This window comes from Mustela nigripes, chromosome 6 (genome assembly GCF_022355385.1).
Source record: "Mustela nigripes isolate SB6536 chromosome 6, MUSNIG.SB6536, whole genome shotgun sequence".
Taxonomy (NCBI): domain Eukaryota; kingdom Metazoa; phylum Chordata; class Mammalia; order Carnivora; family Mustelidae; genus Mustela; species Mustela nigripes.
The window spans coordinates 131,005,634-131,026,920 of NC_081562.1; the positions used below are offsets into that span (position 1 = coordinate 131,005,634).

A 21,287-nucleotide genomic window follows, 5' to 3' on the forward strand; every position below is an offset into this window, starting at 1 on the left:
TGAACTGGAGTGGAGGACTCCCAGCTGGCGTGAGAGAAAATGCCACACATTTGGTGTCAGGAGTATTATGGGTAAAATGAGCCCACCTCCCTACATAAAGCTGAGTGCAAACCATCCATGTAGATGCTTCTCTGCGAACACTGGTTCAGAAGCTCTGACCTCATCTACTGTACTGGACCGGAGGAGTTTGTTCTTGTTCTCCCTGTTCAGACTCTCTTCCTTGCTTGTACTCCTGTACCTGGTTTTAAATCCAGATTCTTAATCTTGCCTTTATTACCAGAATGCACTTTTTCTATGCCCCTCTAATCCCTGGAACATGGTGTTGATTTCCCTTTTTTCTTGCTCTCAGTGGCATGGCCTGATAAGCCAACAGTATTTGTGTGCTTTCTCTTCCCTGTGATGGTCTCTGATAGCCACTCCCAGATGGCAATGTTTGTGCTAATGAATCATTGGCCACCATGTTCTCCTGGGTCCAGGCCCTTCCTGCTCTGATCAGTTCCACTGCCACTTTTAACATGGGATAAAGGTAGAAAAGCTCATCTTGAGGCTTGTGTCAGTACTGGGCAGTTACTCTCTAAAGAGATGAGAGAGTTGTGTGGTGTATTTGTGGTTGCTTGCATCCACATGAATAAAGCATGATTCTTAGGTATATTTTTATTTTTCATACAAGTACCTAGGCATAGTGCCTTGCAAACTGAAGCATTCAGAAAACGTTCATTGAATTAAAAGCTGTTAACAGTGATCATGAATCTGTTACCAGAAAGATTAGAATGAATCAACAAATAAAGATTCAGATGTTAGAGAAAGACAAATACCATATGATCTCATATGTGGAATTTAAGAAACAAAACAAATGGATGAAGGGGAAAAAAAGACAAATAAAAAAACAGACTTTTATCTGTAGAGAACAAACTGGTGGTTCTCAGAGGGGAGGTGGGTAGGAATGGGTGAAATAGGTGAAAGGGATTAGGAGTGTGCTTATCCTGGGGTGCTTCTGTGGTGTGGTCCATTAAGCATCTGACTCTTGGTTTCAGTTCAGGTTGTGATCTCAGGGTCATGAGATCGAGCCCCCCATCAGGCTCCATACTCGGTGCTGAGTCTGCTTGTGACTCTCTCCCTTTCCCTCTGCCCCACCCTCTCTCATGCATGCATGTGCTCTTTCTCTCTCTAAAATAACTACATTCTTTTTTAAAAGATTTTGTTTATTTGACAGAGAGAGACACTGCAAGAGAGGGAACACGAGCAGGAGTGAGAGAGGGAGAAGCAGGCTCTTTGCAGAGCAGGGAGCCTGATGTGGGGCTCGATCCCAGGATCATGGGATCATGACCTGAGGCAGAGACTTAATGGCTGAGCCACCCAGGCACCCCTAAAATAAATAAATCTTTAAAGAAAAAAAGAGTATACTTATGAGTATACTCTTATATACTTGTATGTAGTATATAAGAGATGAGCACAAAGTAATATATAGAAATGTTGAATCACAATATTGTACACCTGTAACACAACACTGTATACTGGCATGAAAAATAAAGTAAGAATAAATGCTTTATGTTAACATAAATAGTATTTTTAATTGCATAGCTATGTTAAAAAAAAAAAAAGATTCACTTCTTTGCCTTTCTCAGTTGTTCAACTCTCTGAAGAAACTCCTTTGTGCCTAAATGAAAAATATATGGAACTATCCTTTTTAGCTTTCTGATGGCCTTCTATTGCAAGGAACAAGTCATGAACAATTCACAGGAATAGCCTAAGTATTGTGGTATTGAGTAAAAGAGGTTTTTAAAAAGGGAGAACATCTTTTATTTGTTGTGCAGTGTGGGTATGTTCCTGGAAGTTTAATTTGTATGGACTCAGGAATTTATGCAGACTAATGTTTGATTTTTCTACTTTTCAGAGGTATAGGCATAAGAATGACAGAACCAATATATCTCAGCCCCTCATTTGACAATGTACTGCCCAGCTACTTATTTTTACAGGCAAGTATATGTTAGGATAAAATATTTAATGACATTGAAACATAAACTCAGCGAGTTATTTCAAATCTAAGTTTTTATTCTATTACCATACTTTTTGTGATTTTTCTGATCTACCTTTGGTAAAGCAGTAAAAATGAAAAACAAAAACAAAACAAAAAACCCAACCTTTGTACATGTTCTCTTCTTTTTCTCAGCTGATTTTAGCCTTTAAAAAAAAAAAAAAGAAACCTTCTGTTGCACAAAAGTGTTTTAATTGCTTATTAGCCTCTACTGCTTTTTCTTGAAAAGTAATTTAGAAAATACATTACTTTAAAAACAATGCATTACAGGGGCACCTGGGTAGCTCCATCAGTTAAGTATCTGCCTTTGGCTCAGGTCATGATCCCAGGGTCCTGCATCAGGCTGCCTGTTCAGTGGGAAATCTGCTTCTCACCCTCTACCTCCACCTTGTGTGTACTTTCTCTGTGAAATAAATAAAAAATTTTTTAAAAAATGCATTACTTTGGGATATTATTCTGTTTTATTTAAGGAAAATTGTTACCCTAGAGTAGCAATCCATTTTTTTTTTTAAAGATTTTATTTATTTATTTGACAGACAGAGATCACAAGTAGGCAGAGAAGCAGGCAGAGAGAGAGAGGGAAGCAGGCTCCCCACTGAGCAGAGAGCCCAATGTGGGGCTCAATCCCAGGACCCTGGGATCATGACCTGAGCTGAAGGCAGAGGCTTTAACCCACTGAGCCACCCAGGCGCCCCAGTAGCAATCCTTTTTGATCAAGACTAATAATGATTTTTTTAAAATTAATAATGATTTAAATAAAATCTTTAAAAAAAAAAAAAAGGGGCACCTGGGTGGCTCAGGTCATTATCTCAGGGTCCTGGGATCGAGTCCCGCATCAAGCTCTCTGCTCAGCAGGGAACCTGCTTCCTTCTCTCTCTCTCTGCCTACCTCTCTGCCTACTTGTGATCTCTGTCTGTCAAAAAAATAAATAAATTCTTTTTTTTTTAAAGATTTTATTTATTTATTTGACAGAGAGAGAGATCACAGATAGGCAGAGAGACAGACAGAGAGAGAGATGAGGAGAAGCAGGCTCCCTGCTGAGCAGAGAGCCCAATGAGGGACTCGATCCCAGGCCCCTGGGATCATGACCTGAGCCGAAGGCAGAGGCTTAACCCACTGAGCCACCCAGGCGCCCCATAAATAAAATCTTTAAAAAAAAAAAAAAAACTAATAATGATTTAATGGTATAATGTAACTGGTTGCCATATGGCTTATTGCTGTAGATACAGGAGTTGTCCAATCTCATATTTCTAGGTGTCAATCAGAAATAGTAAGATTGGCTTACATTTTACTTTTCTCCTACAGAAATGTGGTAGTGGTGGGGAGATAGGAACCCAGATGTCTTTGAGTGGCATTAGTAGCATAAAACTAGGATTCTTGGGGCGCCTGGGTGGCTCAGTGGGTTAAGCCGCTGCCTTCAGCTCAGGTCATGATCTCGGGGTCCTGGGATCGAGTCCCGCATCGGGCTCTCTGCTCGGCAGGGAGCCTGCTTCCTCCTCTCTCTCTCTGCCTGCCTCTCTGCCTGCTTGTGATCTCTGTCTGTCAAATAAATAAATAAAATCTTTAAAAAAAAAAAAAAAAAACTAGGATTCTTAAGTGGGTGTTAGATGGTGAAGAACCTGAAATTACAAAATTTTGTACATTTTCTTAGAAAAAGATCCAGAGCTTTGTTATATTTCTGAAAGGGCTTTGGCCTTCACAATATTGAGACCGCTGAATTGAGGGGGGAATAATGTGCTTTTTTTTGTTAAATTGGGGAAATACATCATGCATGTGTGTGTCTCGTGTATGAATGTCCAGTGAGATCATAGGATACTCTTGGAAACTGAATTTTCTGACACTGGTATATTTACAGAAAACCTATTCCTGACAGAGGATGTTTTATTGGATTACCTCCAAAGATTTCTTTATGTTCTCTTATTCTGAATTTTAAAAGGACTTAGAATCATTGGTAGTTGATTTTTTTTTTTTTTAATAGAATTTGCCATCTGCTGTAGTAGCTCATGTTCTAGATCCTCAACCCGGAGAGAAGATTCTGGATTTGTGTGCAGCGCCCGGGGGCAAAACAACACACATTGCAGCATTAATGCATGATCAGGTGAGACTGTCTTCACAGCAAAAACTACTCTCAACATATCACATGTTTCAGTGTTGAAGGTGGAACCTCATGTTACTTATGGAACATTATGTAGACATTTATAATCTGAATTATTTCAGATTCGGCCAAAGTGAAGACCGTTCAGTAATGGCATTCTTCACATGTTGAGTTCAGTAGATAATTAACATTTATGAAGACTATCTGAAGATCTTCTTAAATCCTAAATTTACTAATACATTTGTAGAGTAGAAGTCTTCTTCATAAAATTACATTTAAATGCAACACTTAAGAGATTTTTTTATGTTCTTGATTATCAGACTTGACACTTCTTAAACTACTAAAATCTGCCTCTGAAACTTAATTTGATAGTATATATTGAAGTATCAATATATACATTGATAATATATATGTACATTATGATATGTGCACATCAAACACATTTTCTTGAGATTCATAAAAACCTTATGATATGGCTTAATTATTAAGCTTGTTGCATTGTCATAAAATATAGTAAGTCTTGGATGACTTTATTTCAGATTCTATGGCTTTTCCCCCACATATATGTATTTGACAGTATGTTTCCTTTCATTATGGGTTACTTTGTGTCTAAAACTCAGTGTGACGTTGTCACTCACTGTGACCATTCTGTGCTGCACCTAAGATTCTTCAGCTCAAGAAGAATAGGGCCAGTTGATGCTATCTTTCTTCTTGTGTCAAATCATAAAATTACATGGTTCCTGAAATGCTTAGACACACTATTATCTTCACCTATTTGATCTGGAGGCAGATTTTAATTGGTTGGTTGGTTGATTAAACAGACAGTACTTATATATGCCAAGTACTGGGGATGCAGCAATAAACCACTGGGACCAAAATTGTCTTCGTCGTATAGCTTCCCTTCTAGTTAAGAAGAGACAGATAATAAGCTAAATGAATACATGTTATGGCATGTAGGATCGCGGTAAGGGCGCTGGTGAGCAAGAGAGGAAGGGGAGGGGCACTGGGGCTGTGGAGGGGAGTGGGTATGCAGTGTTTAGGAGGGTGGTGAGAAATACACCCTGTGAAGATGGTTTTTGAGGAAGGACTTTGAGGTGATGAGCAACATAGAGGTCTGTGGGACGCATGTTTTCTCTTGAGAAAAAGCAAGTGTGGTTGCTCTGAGGCTGGAGCGCACCTGACCTGTTGGAGGAACCTCTGCATTTTGCTGCATTTTGCTAAGAAAGACAAAGTGAGAAAGACAGGAGGAAGAAAAGAGAACAGAGAGAGGGACGCTCGGGGGAGAATGTTTGGGTCTAGCTGTTGGTAGGGTCTCACAGGATGTTGGTTGTGCTCGAGTGATGGGAAGTCACAGAAGAGTGACATATGCCTCTTTACTATTTCCAGTATCCTTTTAGCTATTGCCTTTAAAACAGACTGGAGGAGGGCAGGGGTGACTGGTCTGAGACAGTAATTCAGGGAAGCATTATGGAGGTGGCAAAAAGTTCTGGAGATGTGTTTAAGGTGGAGTTGTAAGAAGCTGCCGATGCACTGGATGTGGGTTATGGAAATGAGAGAGTGATCAGGGGTGACTCCTACAGATTTTGGGTAAGGGTGACTATGGGAGGAGCAAGTCAGAAAGTTAGTTTTGGAGATATTAAATTGAAGTGTCTGTTAGACTTGCAATGGATGATACTGAGCAGGCAATTGGATATTTGAGCCTAGAGTTCAGGACAGAGGTATAGACTGGAAATAAATATATAGATTGGAAGTGTAAAAATATATAAAATAGCAATTTGGAAGTCTTCAGCTTAGAGATAATATGTAAAGCCATAAAACTGATATGGGTGGCAATAGAGAGTAGAAGAGGCCAGAAAACTGAGCCGCATGGGTGCTGTGTGCCAACATTCAGAGGTTGGGGAAAGGAGAAGGAATGACCAGCCGTGTCAGAGGAAAACCAGAGGAGTATGTCTGACACCCTGGAAACAATGGGAAGAAAGGGATTGAAAGACAGTGGAGAGATCAGCTGTGTCAGATGTTGTTGCCGGGACACAAAAATTGAGGACTGGGAGCGTCCAGTGGGCTTAGCACCAGGCTGGTGATGGGCAACCTTATCATAAGCAGCTTTGGTGAGTGGAAATCCTTGCTTGGATTGAGATTGAGAGGAATCCAAGAAAGTGAATCAAGATCACTCCTTTGGCAGGGGTGGTGGGGGGAGTTATTTTTACAGGAATACAGTGAAATGGGGCAGTAGTTGGAAATGAACTCAGGGAATACTTTAAGATGAGAGAAATGATCATGTTTGTATGCTAATGAGAGATCCATTAAAAGGGGAAATTGCTAACTGTATCTTTGAGGAGGGGAAATGGGATACAGTCTGATGCACACTTGGCTTTAGATGGTAGCATGTGGCAGTTTATCCTTGGAAATAGGAGGGGGTTGGAGTACGTGGGTGCAGATATTGGTGGGCCGGTCGATGTGGTAAGAGGTAGGAAGGTTTCTTTCAGTTGTTTGGGTCTTCTCAGTGAAATATGAAGCAAGGTCATCAGATGAGAATGGGGATGGGGAAGGAGGTAGTAAGAGCTGGGGGGTATGAAATGTTAATCTAGGAAAATGAAAGTGAGAATGGGCTATGGACGCGTCCTAGTAATTCCAGTTTGCACAATGGGCTCTGTGAATACAGTGGTCATGAATGTAAGGTAAAATTTGTTGGGATAGTGATGGGCATTTTTTAGCTTTTGGGTTTGGATGTGAAGTTGGTGAAGAATTGGATTTAACCACAGCAGCATTTTTTGTCATGCTTACATCTAAGACACAGGATGTGTATAAGAGTAATGAGATACAGCATGGAATCTAAACTGGGTAAAGAGCATTGCAAAGGCAGTAAAAGACTGGGGACAGTGGATCCATTCATATTTTTCCAAGTTAGCTCAGATTTATACAGTGGTAGGAAATCTTAGGCACCTAGGAAACTTGGCATTTTTTTTTTTTATAGTACTCATTTATAAATAAGGAAAAATTGCCTACATGAAGTGTAGGACTTTCTAGCATAGAAATACTGTTCTGTGAGGCTTAGCAGAGCCCTTCTGCTCTGATTCAGTTGATAGAAGTTGTAATATCTGTGTGCCCACTCCCCAAAGTGTCAGATGTTGGACTTTACCAGATGACTATTTCTGATCTATATTTGATGGTTTTTAGGATGGTCGTTTGGTACAAGCAATCTTGTAAATGCCAAAGATTGGTAAAAACAGTCTTGCAAAAAAATAATAGGAACATTTACTGTGTCAAGATGAAATTGTAATTTTTCCCTTTCATTAGTGCAAATCATTTTATCCAAAGACTTCTGATGAAAATTCACATTACCTGCATATTAGTATTTGATACTATTACAATTTTTGAAACATTCACTGTGTCACGAGCAAGAAAATAATGCACACTCACATGCATACATGTATATGTACATACATAATAAATTTATATTTTCAATAAACATATGGAAGAGTTAAAACCTATATTGTATGTGTATCTATGTTCTATGTGTGTATGAATATATGCAGTCTGTACATATATGCAGCCATACACACACACACACACACAGACACACACACACACCCCTTGTGGTAACACTAGTGCAGCCTCAGTGAGTAGCCTTAAGTAATGAAGGGAATTCATCCCCGTCCCCTGTTTCACCTACCCCCACTCCCGCTTCCCCTAACCAGAAGTTTGTTCTTTATAGTTAAGAGTCTGTTTCTTGGTTTGTCTCGCTCTAAGAATGGGGTTTTTTAAAAGGATAAGACTTAAGTATTTTAATGTAACTTTGATACACATTTGGTTAATGAATTCAGATTTAAAACTAGGGATGGGAGGAAAGTAGGAAAGACCATAATTTATCACCAGTTTTCCTCATTATTAGTAGTTGTCGTGACTGCTTTGGGTTTACACCTCATTTTTATGTGTGTTTTGTTTGTTTTTTAGGGAGAAGTAATAGCACTGGATAAAATATCCAAAAAAGTAGAGAAAATAAAACAGAATGCTTTATTGTTAGGGCTGAATTCCATCAAGGCATTTTGCTTTGATGGAACAAAGGCTCTTAAACTCGATATGGTTAAGGATGCTGAAGGTGAGTTAAATTTTATCTTTATAAGCTTCTATAATTGGCTTTTGGAAACAGATTTTGCTGTCACTGTTCTAGCCTAAAATATCCATAAGACCTTGAAACGGGCAGGGATCTAAGATAGGTATCTGTAATCGGTATCATTTTGCTTTTCATCTTATCCCAGAACATATAAATAGTCCCCATATATAAAATGTATGTCAGATTTTAATAATATAAAATCAAACCCCAAGACTTTGTCAGACTCTTTGGTCTTAAGTATTTCTCTGAATTTCCTGTTAAATCTCAAGCTTATTGGCCTTTCAAGCTTATGATTTTTGAGGTATTTTGTTTTCTTCATTTTTCTTGAGAGAATGGGGCTGTGGAGCTAGGAAGGGGGGAGAATCTGTCACATATCCTGGGACATGATTTTTCTTGGAATAAAACATTGCATTTATTAAGTCCTCTATTCCTCTCATTCTTTGTTCAGATTTGATTTCATGAAATACTCAAGAAACTTGCTTATTTTAACAAACTAATTGGCATCAGTTTCCCTGAAATGTTTATAAATTAAAGATGCTATTTGAATAAAGATGATTTTAAAAACCTGAGGACATTGTTTTGATTCCCAACCCTTTATAGATCATCTAATTTTCTCATATATAAGCTCTTGTTCATAAGGATGACTAGTGAACAGTGGACAGTGCAATATAATCTATTACTGTCACTTAACTGAAATTGTTGGTAGGTCACCAAGTTTTACATTAAAGAGAGTAATCATACTCAAAAGCATAAAGGCTAAGATTGGCAAGAACAATCAAGATGCAGGAGTAGCCATCCTAGAGGTTGGCCTTCTGTGCTATAGGGAGACATTCATTAATTGACTTGGGATACTCAATCACTGATTTTTTCACTCATCCACATCACTATTAGCTGATGGTCGTAGGTTGTCATCTTTAGCTCTTTTTTTCATTAAGACATGATTCATTGCAGACTATGTGGTAGTTTGATTTGGATTATTAAACCTAGAGTGTCTGGCAATAGATCCAATTTGTTTGATGGAAAATGCATCAGTAGTAATGTGAACATCACCGTATCTTTGGGACTTCTGGAAAGTGAGAAGTTATTTGGTGACACCTGCCTAATGTCTAATAAACCACATGGAAATAAAGAAATAAATGAAACACATGGAAATCTTCCTAGAAAAATAGGGGTTATTCAGAATAGCAAGGTCTAGACTATAATTTATCTTCTGAAGGAGGTGGGAATAGGTCAGATGTAATTGCCTGATGACATGAGAACAGCATCTCATGGTCAGTTGGTCGTTAACCCAGAAGAGTTAGCCAGCAACTTGCAGGAGATCTATATTAGCGTATATAGCCTGTATCTGAGAGACTCAAAATATAGTGGCTTAGAATAGATAGAAGCATTTTTTGTTTCTTAGTTTTTGTTTATTTTGGTCTCACATAACAGAAGTGGGCCTCTGGTGCTAGTAGTTTCATCTCTGGGTCCAAGACAGATTTTTCATTTCTTTTAAGGGGAAGGGAAAGGGTGTGAGAATCCTTAGGAATTCACATGCTACTGGCCAGGTTAGTCATTTGATCAATTTAACTGTGGGGGAGTGTGGGGGTTGCTGGAAAATATACTCATTAGCTGTACAGCCATGTGCCCAGTTCAAAACATGATTTTAGGGTGCCTGGGTGGCCCAGGGTCCTGGGATCAAGGAGAGCATCGAGCTCTCTGCTTGGCAGGGAGCCTGCTTCCTCTTCTCTCTCAGCCTGCTTCTCTGCCTACTTGTAATCTCTGTCTGTCAAATAAATAAATAAAATCTTTTAAAAAACAAAAAAAGATAACAAAAAAACCCCATGACTTTAGGAAAAGAGGAGAATGGATATTAAAGAACAACTAGCAGTCTGACAAAGTCTTTGTATTACTGAAAGTAGTAATGGTGATTGTTAAAATTTATAAGCTATTTTAAATTTTTATTATTTTAGTGCAGTTGATAGTGTTATTAGTTTCAAGTGTACAATGTAACAATTCTATAGTTCTATATATTACTCAGTGCTCACTGCAGTTAAGTCATCCTCTGTCATCATAAAATATTACTATACTTTTGACTTTATGCCCTACACTGTGCTTTTTATCTCTGTGACTTATTTAATAGCTAGAAGTATGTATCTCTTAATTTCCTTCATTTATTTTGCCTATCTCCTTACCCACCTCCCCTCTGGCCACCACCAGTTTGTTGTCTATATTAATGAGTCTGTTTCTCTTTGTTCATTTGTTTTGACATTTGGAGTCCACATATAAGTGAAATTCTGTGGTATTTGTTTTTCTCTGTCTGACTTGTTTTACTTAGCACCATGCCCTCTAGGTCCATCCATGCTGTCAGGAATAGCAAGATGCCATTCATTTTTGTAGCTAACTAATATTGTGTGTGTGTGTATGTATATACACCACATCTTCTTTATCCCATCCATCAGTAGACATGTGGGATTGCTTTGATATATTGGCTACTGTAAAGGGGCACCTGGCTGGTAGAGCATACAAATCTTGATCTCTGGGTTGTAAGTTTGAGCTCCATGTTTGGTAGATTACTTAAAAAAAAAAAAAATACTGCTTGCTGTAAATAATGCTGCAATAAACATAGAGATGCATATATCTTTTTGAATTGATGTTTCTTCATGCTGTTTTCCATAGAGGTTGCACCAATTTACATTCCTACTAAGAGTGCACAAGATTTCTCTTTTCTCTACATCCTTGCAACGTGTGTTATTTCTTACGTTCTTTCTTTTTTTTTTTAAGAATTTTTTTATTTATTTGACAGAGAGCGATCACAAGTAGGCAGAGAGGCAGGCAGAGAGAGAGGAGGAAGCAGGCTCCCCGCTGAGCAGAGAGCCTGATGTGGGGCTCGATCCCAGGACCCTGGGATCATGACCTGAGCCGAAGGCAGAGGCTTTAACCCACTGAGCTACCCAGGCGCCCCCTCTTACGTTATTTCTTACGTTTTTGATGTTAGCCATTCTCACTGGTGTGAGCTGATACCTCATTGTGGTTTTGATTTGCATTTCCATGAGGATTAGTGATGTTGAGCATCTTTGTGGGTCTTTTGGCCATCTGTATATTTTTGGAAGAATGTCTTCTCAGGTCCTGCACCCATGTTTTAATCAGATTATTTGTTTTTTTTGTGTGTGTGTGTTGAGTTGTGTAAATTCTGTATATATTTTGGAAATTAATCCCTTACAGATGACATCATTTTCCAAGTCTTCCATTCAGTAGGGTTGCCTTTTTGTTTTGTTGATGGTTTCTTTGACTGTGCCTAAGCTTTTTATTTCGGTTTAGTTCCAATAGTTTATTTTTGCTTCTGTTTCCCTTTACTGAAGAGACGTATCTATAAATATATTGCTAAGGCTAAAGTCAAAATAGCCTGTGTTTTCTTTTAGGAATTTTATGGTTTCAGGTCTCATATTTAATCATTTTAGGTCTTTAATAATTTTGAGTTTATTTTTATGCATGGTGTGAGAAAGTGGTCCAGTTTTATGCTTTGGCATGTAACTACCCAATTTTGCCAGCACCATTTATTGAAGAGATTGTCTTTTCTGTATTGATATTCTTGACTCCTGTTTCATAGATTAATTGAACATAAAAGCATGGTTTTATTTCTAATCAGTCTCTCCTATTCTACTGATCTGTTTTTCTACCAGTACCATATTTTTCAGTTACTATAACTTTGTAGTGTATCTTGAAATCTGGGATTGTGATACCTCCAACTTTATTCTTTTTCAAGATTGCTTTGACTGGGGTCTTTTGTGGCTTAATACAAAATTTAGTGCTATTTGTTCTAGTTCTGTGAAAAGCACTGTGGTTATTTTGGTAGTGATTGCATTAAATTTTTAAATTACTTTGGGTAGTATGGGCATTTTAACAGTATTCTTCCCATCCACAAGTGTGGTATATCTTTATATATATTTGTATTGTCTTCCGTTTTTTTCCTTAAGGTCTTAAAATTTTCAGAGTGTAGGTCTTCCCCTCCTTGGTTAGGTTTATTCCTAGGTATTTTTTTTTCTTTTTGATGCATTTGTAAATGGGATTGTTTTCTTAATCTCTCTTCTACTTCATTATTAGTGTACAGAAGAAACACAACAGATTTCTGTACATTAATTCATTTGTTTAATAGGTTTTTATGGTCTCTAGAGTTTTCTATATATAGTATCATGTCTGTAAAGAGTAACAGTTTTATTTCCTCCTTACCAGTTCAGATGCCTTTTATTTCTTGTTTGATTGCTTTGGCTAGGACTTCTAGGACTGTGTTGAATAAAAGTGGCTAGAGTGGACATCCTTGTCTTATTTCTGATCTTAGAGGAAAGGTTTCAGTTTTTCACTATTGAGTATGATATTGGTTGTACATTGTTTCATATATAGCATTTATTATGTTGAGGTATTTTTCTCCTAACCCTGCTTTGTTGAGAGTTTTTTTGTTTCGTTTCGTTTTATTTTTTAATCAGGAATGGATATTGTATTTTGTCAGGTGTTTTTTCTGCATCTGATGAGATGCTCATCCTTCTTGTTAATGTATCACATTGGTATGTGAATATTGAACCATCCTTGCATCCCTGGAATAAATTCCACTTGATCTTGGTGAATGACCCTTTCATATATTGTTGAATTTGGTTTGCTGATGTTTTGTTGAGGATTTTTGCAACTGTCTGTCAGGTTTTCTTTTCCTGTAGTGTCTGTCTAGTTTTAATAGTAGGCTAATGCTGGCCTCTTAGAATGAATTTGGAAGTTTTTCTTCCTCTTCTATTCTTTGAAATAGTTTGAGAAGAATAGGTATTAACCCTTCTTTCAGTGTTTAGTAGAATTCACCTTTGAAGCCTTCTGGCCCTGGACTTTTGTTTGTTGGGAATTTTTTTGTACTGATTTAATTTCATTACTACTAATAAGTCTGTTTAATTTTTGTTTCTTCCGGATTCAGTTTTAGTTTTGGAAGATTGTATGTTTCTAGGAATGTATCCATTTCTTTTAGGTTGTCCAATTTGTTTGGATAAAAATTTATTGTTCTCTTATAATCTCAATAATCCTTTGTGTTTCTATGTTGTCCGTTATTTCTGCTCTTTGATTTTGTTTTTCACTTCCGTTTCTGATTTTATTCTTTGAGTTCTCTCTTGATGAGTCTGGCTAAAGGCTTATCAATTTTGTTCATCCTTTCAAAGAACCAGTTCTTGGTTTCGTTGATCTTTTCTGTTGTTTCTTAGTCTCAATTTACTTCTGCTCTATTTATTTACCTCCTCCTACTAACTTTGGACTTTTTTTTCCCTTGTTCCTTTAGGACAGATAGTTTGAGGTTTTTTTATTTCTTAAAGTAGGTCTGTATCAGCTGTAAACTTGTGTCTTAAAACTGTTTTTGCCGTATTCCCCAAAACTTGGACCGTCATGTTTCCATTTTCATTTGTCTCCAGGTATTATTTGATTTCCTCATTGACCCATTGTTGTTTAGTAGCATGTTGTATAGCTACCATGTGTTTGTGGTTTATTCCAGTTTTTTTCTGTTAATTTCTTTCTGGTTTCCCATTGTGGTGGTTGGAAAAGGTGCTTGACGTGATTTTGGTGTTTTTAAATTTATTGAGGCTCATTTTGTGGCCTTATATGTGATTGGTTTTGGAGAATGTGCCATATGCTCTAGAAAAGAAGGTATGGGTGTGCCTGGGTGGCTCAGTGGGTTAAAGCCTTTGCTTTCTGCTCAGGTCATGATCCCAGGGTCCTGGGATCAAGCCCCGCATCGGGAATCTCTACTCAGCAGGGAGCTTGCTTCCCTTTCTTTCGCTCTCTGCCTGCCTTTCTGCTTACTGGTGATCTCTGTCTGTCAAATCAATAAATAAAAATCTTAAAAAAAAAAAAAGGTATGTTTTGCTCATTTTGCATGAAACATTCTGTATCTTTTAGGTCATTCAAAGCAACTGTTTCTTTGTTGATTTTCTGTTTGGGTAATCTGTCGGTTGATGTTATTAGGGTGTTGCAGTCCACTACTGTTATTGTATATTATTACATTGTTGTTATATTGTTTTTTACCTCTGTTAATATTTGCTTTATGTATTTAGGTGCTCTGTTGTGTGGACATTTGCAGTTGTTACATCCTGTAGTTGGATTGATCCACTTATTATTATGTAATGCCTTTGTCTCTTATTAGAGCTTTTTTTTTTTTTTTTTTAAGGATTTTATTTATTTATTTGACACACAGAGAGAGAAATCACAGGTAGGCAGAGAGAGAGGGGGAAGCAGGCTGTCCACCAAGCAGAGAGCCTGATGCGGGACTCGATCCCAGGACTCTGGGATCATGACCTGAGCCAAAGGCAGAGGCTTAACCCACCGAGCCACCCAGGCACCCTAGAGCCTTGTTTTAAAGTCTGTTTTGTTTGATGTAAGTGTTTTTACTTGGCTTTGCCTTTTTTTTTTTTTTTTCTGTTTGCATGGAATATCATGGAATTTTCCATTCCTTCATTTTTAGTTTCTATGTGTCTTTAGGTCTGAGGTGAGTCTCCTATAGATAGCATATAGATGGGTCTTGGTTTTTTATTCATTCAGTCACCAGGTCTTTTAATTTAAGCCTTTATTTAAACTTAAGGTAATTACTGGGGTCCTGTGTGGCTCAGTCAGTTAAGCATCTGCCTTGGTTATGATCCCAGGACTCTGGGAACGAGCTCTGCTTTGGGCTCCCTACTCAGCAGGGAGTCTGTTTCTTCCTCTGCCCCTCCCCCTGCTCATGCTTGTTCTTTCTTTCTCTCTCTCAAATAAATAAAATCTTTAAAAAAAAACTTTAATTATTGATAGATATGTACTTATTGCCATTTTGTTCATTGCTTTCTGGTTGTTTTTGTAGTTCTTTGATTCCTTCTTGTTTTCTTTTGGTGGTTTTTTTTTGTTTGTTTCATTTTGTGTGTGTGTGTGTGTGTGTAATGCTTAGATTCTTTTTATTTTTTTTTAATATCTGTTATAGGTCTTTTATTTGTTGTCATGGTGTTCATTTATAACATCCTATTGTATATAGCAGTCTGTATTAAGTTGGTGGCCACCTAAATTTGAACACATTCTGAAAGCACTAAATTTTTATTTCTCTTTCATTTTATGTATACAGTGTCATATTTTTCATCTTTTTATTTTGTGTATTCCTTATAGATTTTATTCCTTTTATACATATACTTGATTTCACAATCTTAGTGGTATAACCTCCATACTGGTTTTATGAGAGATTAATCTACTATTTTTACTATGTTTTTGTTTTTACCAGTGAAGTTTTTTTCTTTAATGATTTTCTTCTAGTGATAGTCTTTCTTTTCTCTTAAGGAATTTCCTTTAACAGTTCTTGTAAGGCAGGTTTACTGGTGATAAACTCCTTTCACTTTTGTTTGTCCAAGAAACTCTTTATTTCTCCTTCATCATAACCTTGCTGGGTAGAATATTCTTGGTTGTAGGTTTTTCCTTTCAGCACTTCGAACATGTCATGCCACTTTCTTCTGGCCTGCAAAGTTTCTGTTGAAAAATCAACTGATAGCCTGATTGTCAGAACTCCCAAGGTTAGGTAGGCTCTGCTGATTTTCAAAGCTCTAGGTATCAAGAGGTCTCATCTTCCCACTGTAAGTTCCCAGGGCTGGGATTGCCAGCGGTGGAGTCTGATCCCTTCCTATCTGTTTGTGTAATCACACCAGGAGTTTGGTTATCTCCACTAATCTTACCCTTTTTGACGTGACCTTCTCTTTGGAAGATCTTCTGTTTTCAGATTTTCAGAATTAGTTGTAGTAGTTGTAGTGTGTCTGTGGGATCAGGGGAGCTCAAGCTCTTCCTACTCTGCCATTTCCCACCTCCTGTTTTCTAAATTTACTCCTTTTAGTTATAAATTTCTTCTTTACTTTTTAAGATGAGAGTCGGAAGTCATCTGAGCAGATGAATGAGGTGTGTAGTATAAGGTGGCAAGGAGTTGATTCAGTGGCTCAGTCACCGTGCACATGTCACGTTGCAGGGCAGTTTTGATTTTTAAACAATTTGTTCTGGGTATGGACTACTGTTGCAGCAAATCATCCCATTACTTAGTGGCTTAAAACAATAATAATTTTGTTATTATTTCTCACAATTTTAGGGATTAACTGGGAACTCAAATGGTTCTCACTTTCAGTGCCTTACACAATGGTGGGGGGTCATCTCAGAAGGTTTGTCTAATACATACCTGTCTGGAGGTTAATGGTGGCTCTCAGAAGGCACCTACACATCACCTTACTGGTCTTTCTCAGACCATGTTGGTTGGGTTTTGAAAATGAGTGTCCCATGAGCTCCAGGCAGAAGCTGTATCACCTTTTATGACCTCGTCCAAAAGTCATGTAGCATCAAGTTTGGTGCTGTCCAGAATAAAGGAGAAGGAGCATTAGACCCCATCTCTTGTGGGAGAAGAGTCAATGGCAAATTGAAAGCATGTGGGATGGAAGATATTGTCACAGTCATCTTTGGAAAACAGAATTTTTTCCACAGTTTTTTTTTTAAAGATTTTATTTATTGATTTGACAGATATCACAATTAGGCAGAGAGGCAGGCAGAGAGAGAGGAGGAAGCAGGCTTCCGTCTGAGCAGAGAGCCCGATGTGATGCTTGATCCCAGGACCCTAGGATCATGACCTGAGCTGAAGGCAGAGACTTAATCCATTGAGCCACCCAGGCACCCCTCCACCGTTTTAAATTATTTTTTTATTAGAAATGTTTAATTTGTATGCACAATAGATTGTTAGTTGGACACAAAGAATAAATACTGACTTGGAAAATGAAAGAGCATAAAAACAATAATTCTGACAATTTACTTCAGGGTGATTTTCACCTGTTCTGTAAATTGAATTAGTATGATTAAAAGTTTTATGTAGCATAACAAGGAGATTTTAATATCCTCCCCCTCAAAAAAAACCTAAAAAGAGAAAATACTCAGTCTGAATATTCAGTTTGAACTCTTTAAGAAGTATATTCACTTTGGCTGTCATTTATTTGGAATAAAGATTATCCACATCTTTAATGTTATACTTAACTTACAAGGAGTAGCCTGAATCTTATCTTTTCCCTCATATATACAATTTATAAAAAGAAACCAGTTGTTTTTTAATGTATAGGGTAAGTACTAAAAATCATTCCAGAAAGCAATTTTTATTCTTGATGCAAAAGGAAACATTTCATGTTATAGTAGAGATTTTTTGAACGATTATTATTCTTTCTCTTATCTAATTTTAAGTTACATCTACCTGTATTATTTTTTAAAATATTTTATTTATTTATTTGACAGACAGAGATCACAAGTAGGCAGAGAGGCAGGCAGAGAGAGGGGGGGAAGCAGGCTTCTTCCTGAGCAGAGCCCTGTGTGGGACTCAATCCCAGGACCCTGGGATCATGACCTGAGCCAAAGGGAGAGGCTTTAACCCACTGAGCCACCCAGGCACCCCTGTATTATTTGTTAAATGGGAAAAAATAGTGGGTTTTCTTCATGTAGGATGAATAATAAAGATTGCTTTAGAATGAAAATTTGTAATAATCTGACTTCACTTTTTTAACAGCTTTGTTGTATATTAGTGTATACTTCATGTACCATATAGTTCACACAAAGTATACAGTTCACTAGTTTTTTTTATTCAGAGATATGTAGCTATCATCACAATCTAATTTTTGAACAATTTCATTATGCTGAAAAGAAACCTCATACTCAGTAATTCCCTATTCCCTTTGACTTCCACCCCCCAGGCTTAGTCAGTTCTTAACCTACTTTCTGTCTCTGCAGATTGGCCTGTTCTGGATTTTTCATATAGAGGAAATGATAGAGTATGTGGGCTTTTGTGACTGGTTTCTCTCATTTATTATAATGTGTTTATGTTTTATCCATGTCATGGTGTGTCTCTGTACTTCATTCCTTTACATGGATGAACAGTATTCCACTGCACCGATGATCATCATTTGGTGGACATTTGGGTTGTTGACGCTTTTTTGACTGTTATGAAAAATGTTGCTGTGAACATTTGTGTACAAGTTTCTGTGTGGACATAGGTTTCATATCTCTTGAGCATGATACCTTTAAGTGGCATTTCTGGGTCAAATGGCAACTCAACATTCAACTTTCTGCAGAACGACCAGTCTGTTTTACAAAGTAGCTGGATCATTTTACATTTTCAGCAGCAGTATATGAAGGTTTCAGTTTCTTCACATCCTTACCAGCATCTGTCCCTTTACTTATAAGCTACCTTGGTAGGTGTGGAGTACTGTCTTCTGGTGTTGATTTGCGTTTCTCTGTTGCAGAGATGTCTAACAATGTCGAACATGTTTTCATGTGCTTGTTGGGCACGTTATATCTCCTAGTCTAGTCAGATCCTTTTCCCCATTTTTAGAATGGGTTGTCTTTTTATGTTTTGAGCTGTGCAAGTTCTTTATATGTTCCAGATACAAGTCTTTTGTTAGACATAGGATTTATAAATATTTTCTCCCATTACGTGAGTTGTTCATTCACTTTCTTGATGGTGTTCTGTGATGCTCAGAAGTTTTTAATTTGTTGTCCATTTTACCTGTTTTTTCTTTTGTTATTTGTGTTTTGGGTATCTTTAAGAATTGTATTATATTAGTTCTTACAACTAGATCTAGAATCCATTGTGAAATAATTTTTGTTTATGCTGTGATGAGAGAATCCAACTTGAGTTTGATTCTTCTTCCTATAGATACTCGTTAGCTCCAGCACCTCTTGGTGAAATGCTCTTTTGCTTTGTTGAATTGTCTTGATACTTTTGTTGGCCGTAAATGTAAGGGTTTCTTTCTGGACTCTCAGTTCTCTTCCACTGATTGGTATTTTTATCTGTAAGTAGTAAGGATTGTCTTGATTACTGTAGCTTTTTAGTAAATTCTGAAATCAGGAAGTGAGGTGTCTTCCAGCTTTGTTTATTTACAAATAATAAAGATAGGTCTACTTTTTTCTCTCTAATTTGGATGCCTTTTGTTTCATTTTCTTGCCTAATTGTCCTTGCTAGAACCTCTAGTAAAATGTTTAAGCGGAAGTGGTAACAGAGGACTTTCATATCTTATTGCTGATCAGTCTTTCTAGTGGCTTAAAACTTGCTATAGGTTTCTCATAGATAACCTTTATTACACTGAGGGTTTTCCCTCTTATTCCTGGTTTGCTGCTGTTTTTAATGATAAAATAATATTGGGCTTTGTCAAATGCTTCTTCTGTGTCTATTGAGATGATCTTCTGGTATTTGACCTTTATTGAGTTTCAGATACTAAACCAATCTTGCTTCCTGGAATAAATCCTACTTGGTATTAGTGCATAATTTTTTTCCCATGTTGCTTGATCAGGTTTGTTTGTATTTATGTTGATATTCTTAAGAGCTACTAGTCCGTAGTTTTTCCTGTGTTGTGTTAATCGGGTTTTGATATTAGGGTAATTCTGATTTCAAATAATGAATTGGGAAGTATTCTTTGTCCTTCTTTTTTTGAAAGAATTTATCAAAAATTATTAAATATTTTTTAAATGTTTGGTAGCTTCATCAGTGAAAACATCTGGCTGGGACTTTTCTTTGTGAAAATTTAAAAAATTATTAATTCAGTCTCTTTACTTACTATGGATTTATTCATATTTTCTTTCTTCTTAAATAATTTTCAGGAGTTTGTGTTTCACTGGTAACTTATCCATATCATCTAAATTATCTGTACAGTTGTTTGTAGTATTCCTTTTTAATTATTTTTCTTTCCATCCGGTCAGTAGTAATGTCTCCTTTTAAATTCCTGATAGTAGCATTTTGAGTTTTTCTCTTTTTTTCTTGGTCAGTCTGGCTGAAGTTTTGTCTATTTTGTGCTCCTTGCAAATAATTAACTTTTGGTTTTGTTGATCCTTTCTCTTGTTTTTGTTTTTTTTCTTTTTTTCTCTATTTCATTAATTTCTGCTCTAACCTTTATTATTTTCATCTTCGCTTTTTAGTTTTCTTTTTCCATTGCTTTAAGATCGAAGTCTAGGTTGTTGATTTGATACCTTTTTTAGAAACATAGGTATTTACAGCTGTAATATTCCCTCTAAGCCATGTCTCACTGTTTCCCATAAGTTTTGGTATGTTGTGTTTTTGTTCTTATTCATGTCAAATCATTTTATGACTTACCTATGATTTCCTTGACCCATGGTTATTTTGGAGCATGTTTTTTAACTTCCACATATTTGTGATACTCCCAAATTTCCTTGTATGATTAACATATTTTCATTCCATTTTGATAGAGAACAAATGTATGAGTTCAGCCTTTTAAAATTTACTGATCTGGGGGTGCCTGTGGCTCAATGGGTGGCTCAGATCATGATCTCAGGGTCCTGGGATCAAGTCCCACATCGGGTTCTCTGCTTAGCGGGGATCCTGCTTCCCCTCTCTGCCTGTCTCTCTGCCTACTTCTGATCTCTCTCTCTGTGTCAAATAAATTTTTAAAAATCTTAAAAAAAATAAAATTATTGATCTGTGTTTTATGACCTTACTTTATTTTCTCTTAAGGAATGACCAATGTGCACTGGAAAATAATGTGTATTCTACCACTGCTGAGTGGAATGTTCTATATATAATCTGTTAGGTCTCCTCTGTGTTGAAATGTTCTATTTCTTTTTTGATCCTATGCCTGGTTATTATTTTTATTATTGAAAATTAGGTGTGGAAGTCTTTAACTCATTGTTGAATGGTATATTTCTTCCTTTGGTTCTCCCAGTTTTTGCTTTTTATATTTGGAGGTTCTTCTGTTAGGTTGGGGCAGAGACAGTTGGGGTTTTGGTATTCTCAGGCTGCTGTGCCTGGACTAGAGCTGTCCACGGATGAGTGGGGGCTGGATGGAGGAAGGCAGCCCCAGAGTTTTCAGCTGCTCTTAAGCTGGAATTTAGCTTCTCCAACATGGGACTTGAGGAGATGAGAAATGCAGGCAGGCCTGTCATCTCCAGTGAATTACCATATTTCTTGCCTGGGAGTGTAGGGAGAGAGGCAGCCATGTGTTCTTGGCCGCACCCACATGAAGTGGATCACCTTTCACTCTGAACTTCAGGAAAGAGGCTGTTGGGGC

General features: G+C 37.3%; 1 protein-coding gene across 1 annotated transcript in view; it reads left to right on the plus strand.

Annotated features, from left to right (window-relative positions):
- The window catches only part of NSUN6 (NOP2/Sun RNA methyltransferase 6), a 62,333-nt gene that overhangs the window by 28,728 nt on the left and 12,318 nt on the right, over positions 1-21,287 (plus strand). Inside the window, exons 6-8 of the mRNA XM_059405008.1 lie at positions 1,895-1,976; positions 4,014-4,133; positions 8,085-8,229. Coding sequence (XP_059260991.1) covers positions 1,895-1,976; positions 4,014-4,133; positions 8,085-8,229 — 347 coding nt within the window. The remainder of the gene's footprint in view (positions 1-1,894; positions 1,977-4,013; positions 4,134-8,084; positions 8,230-21,287) is intronic.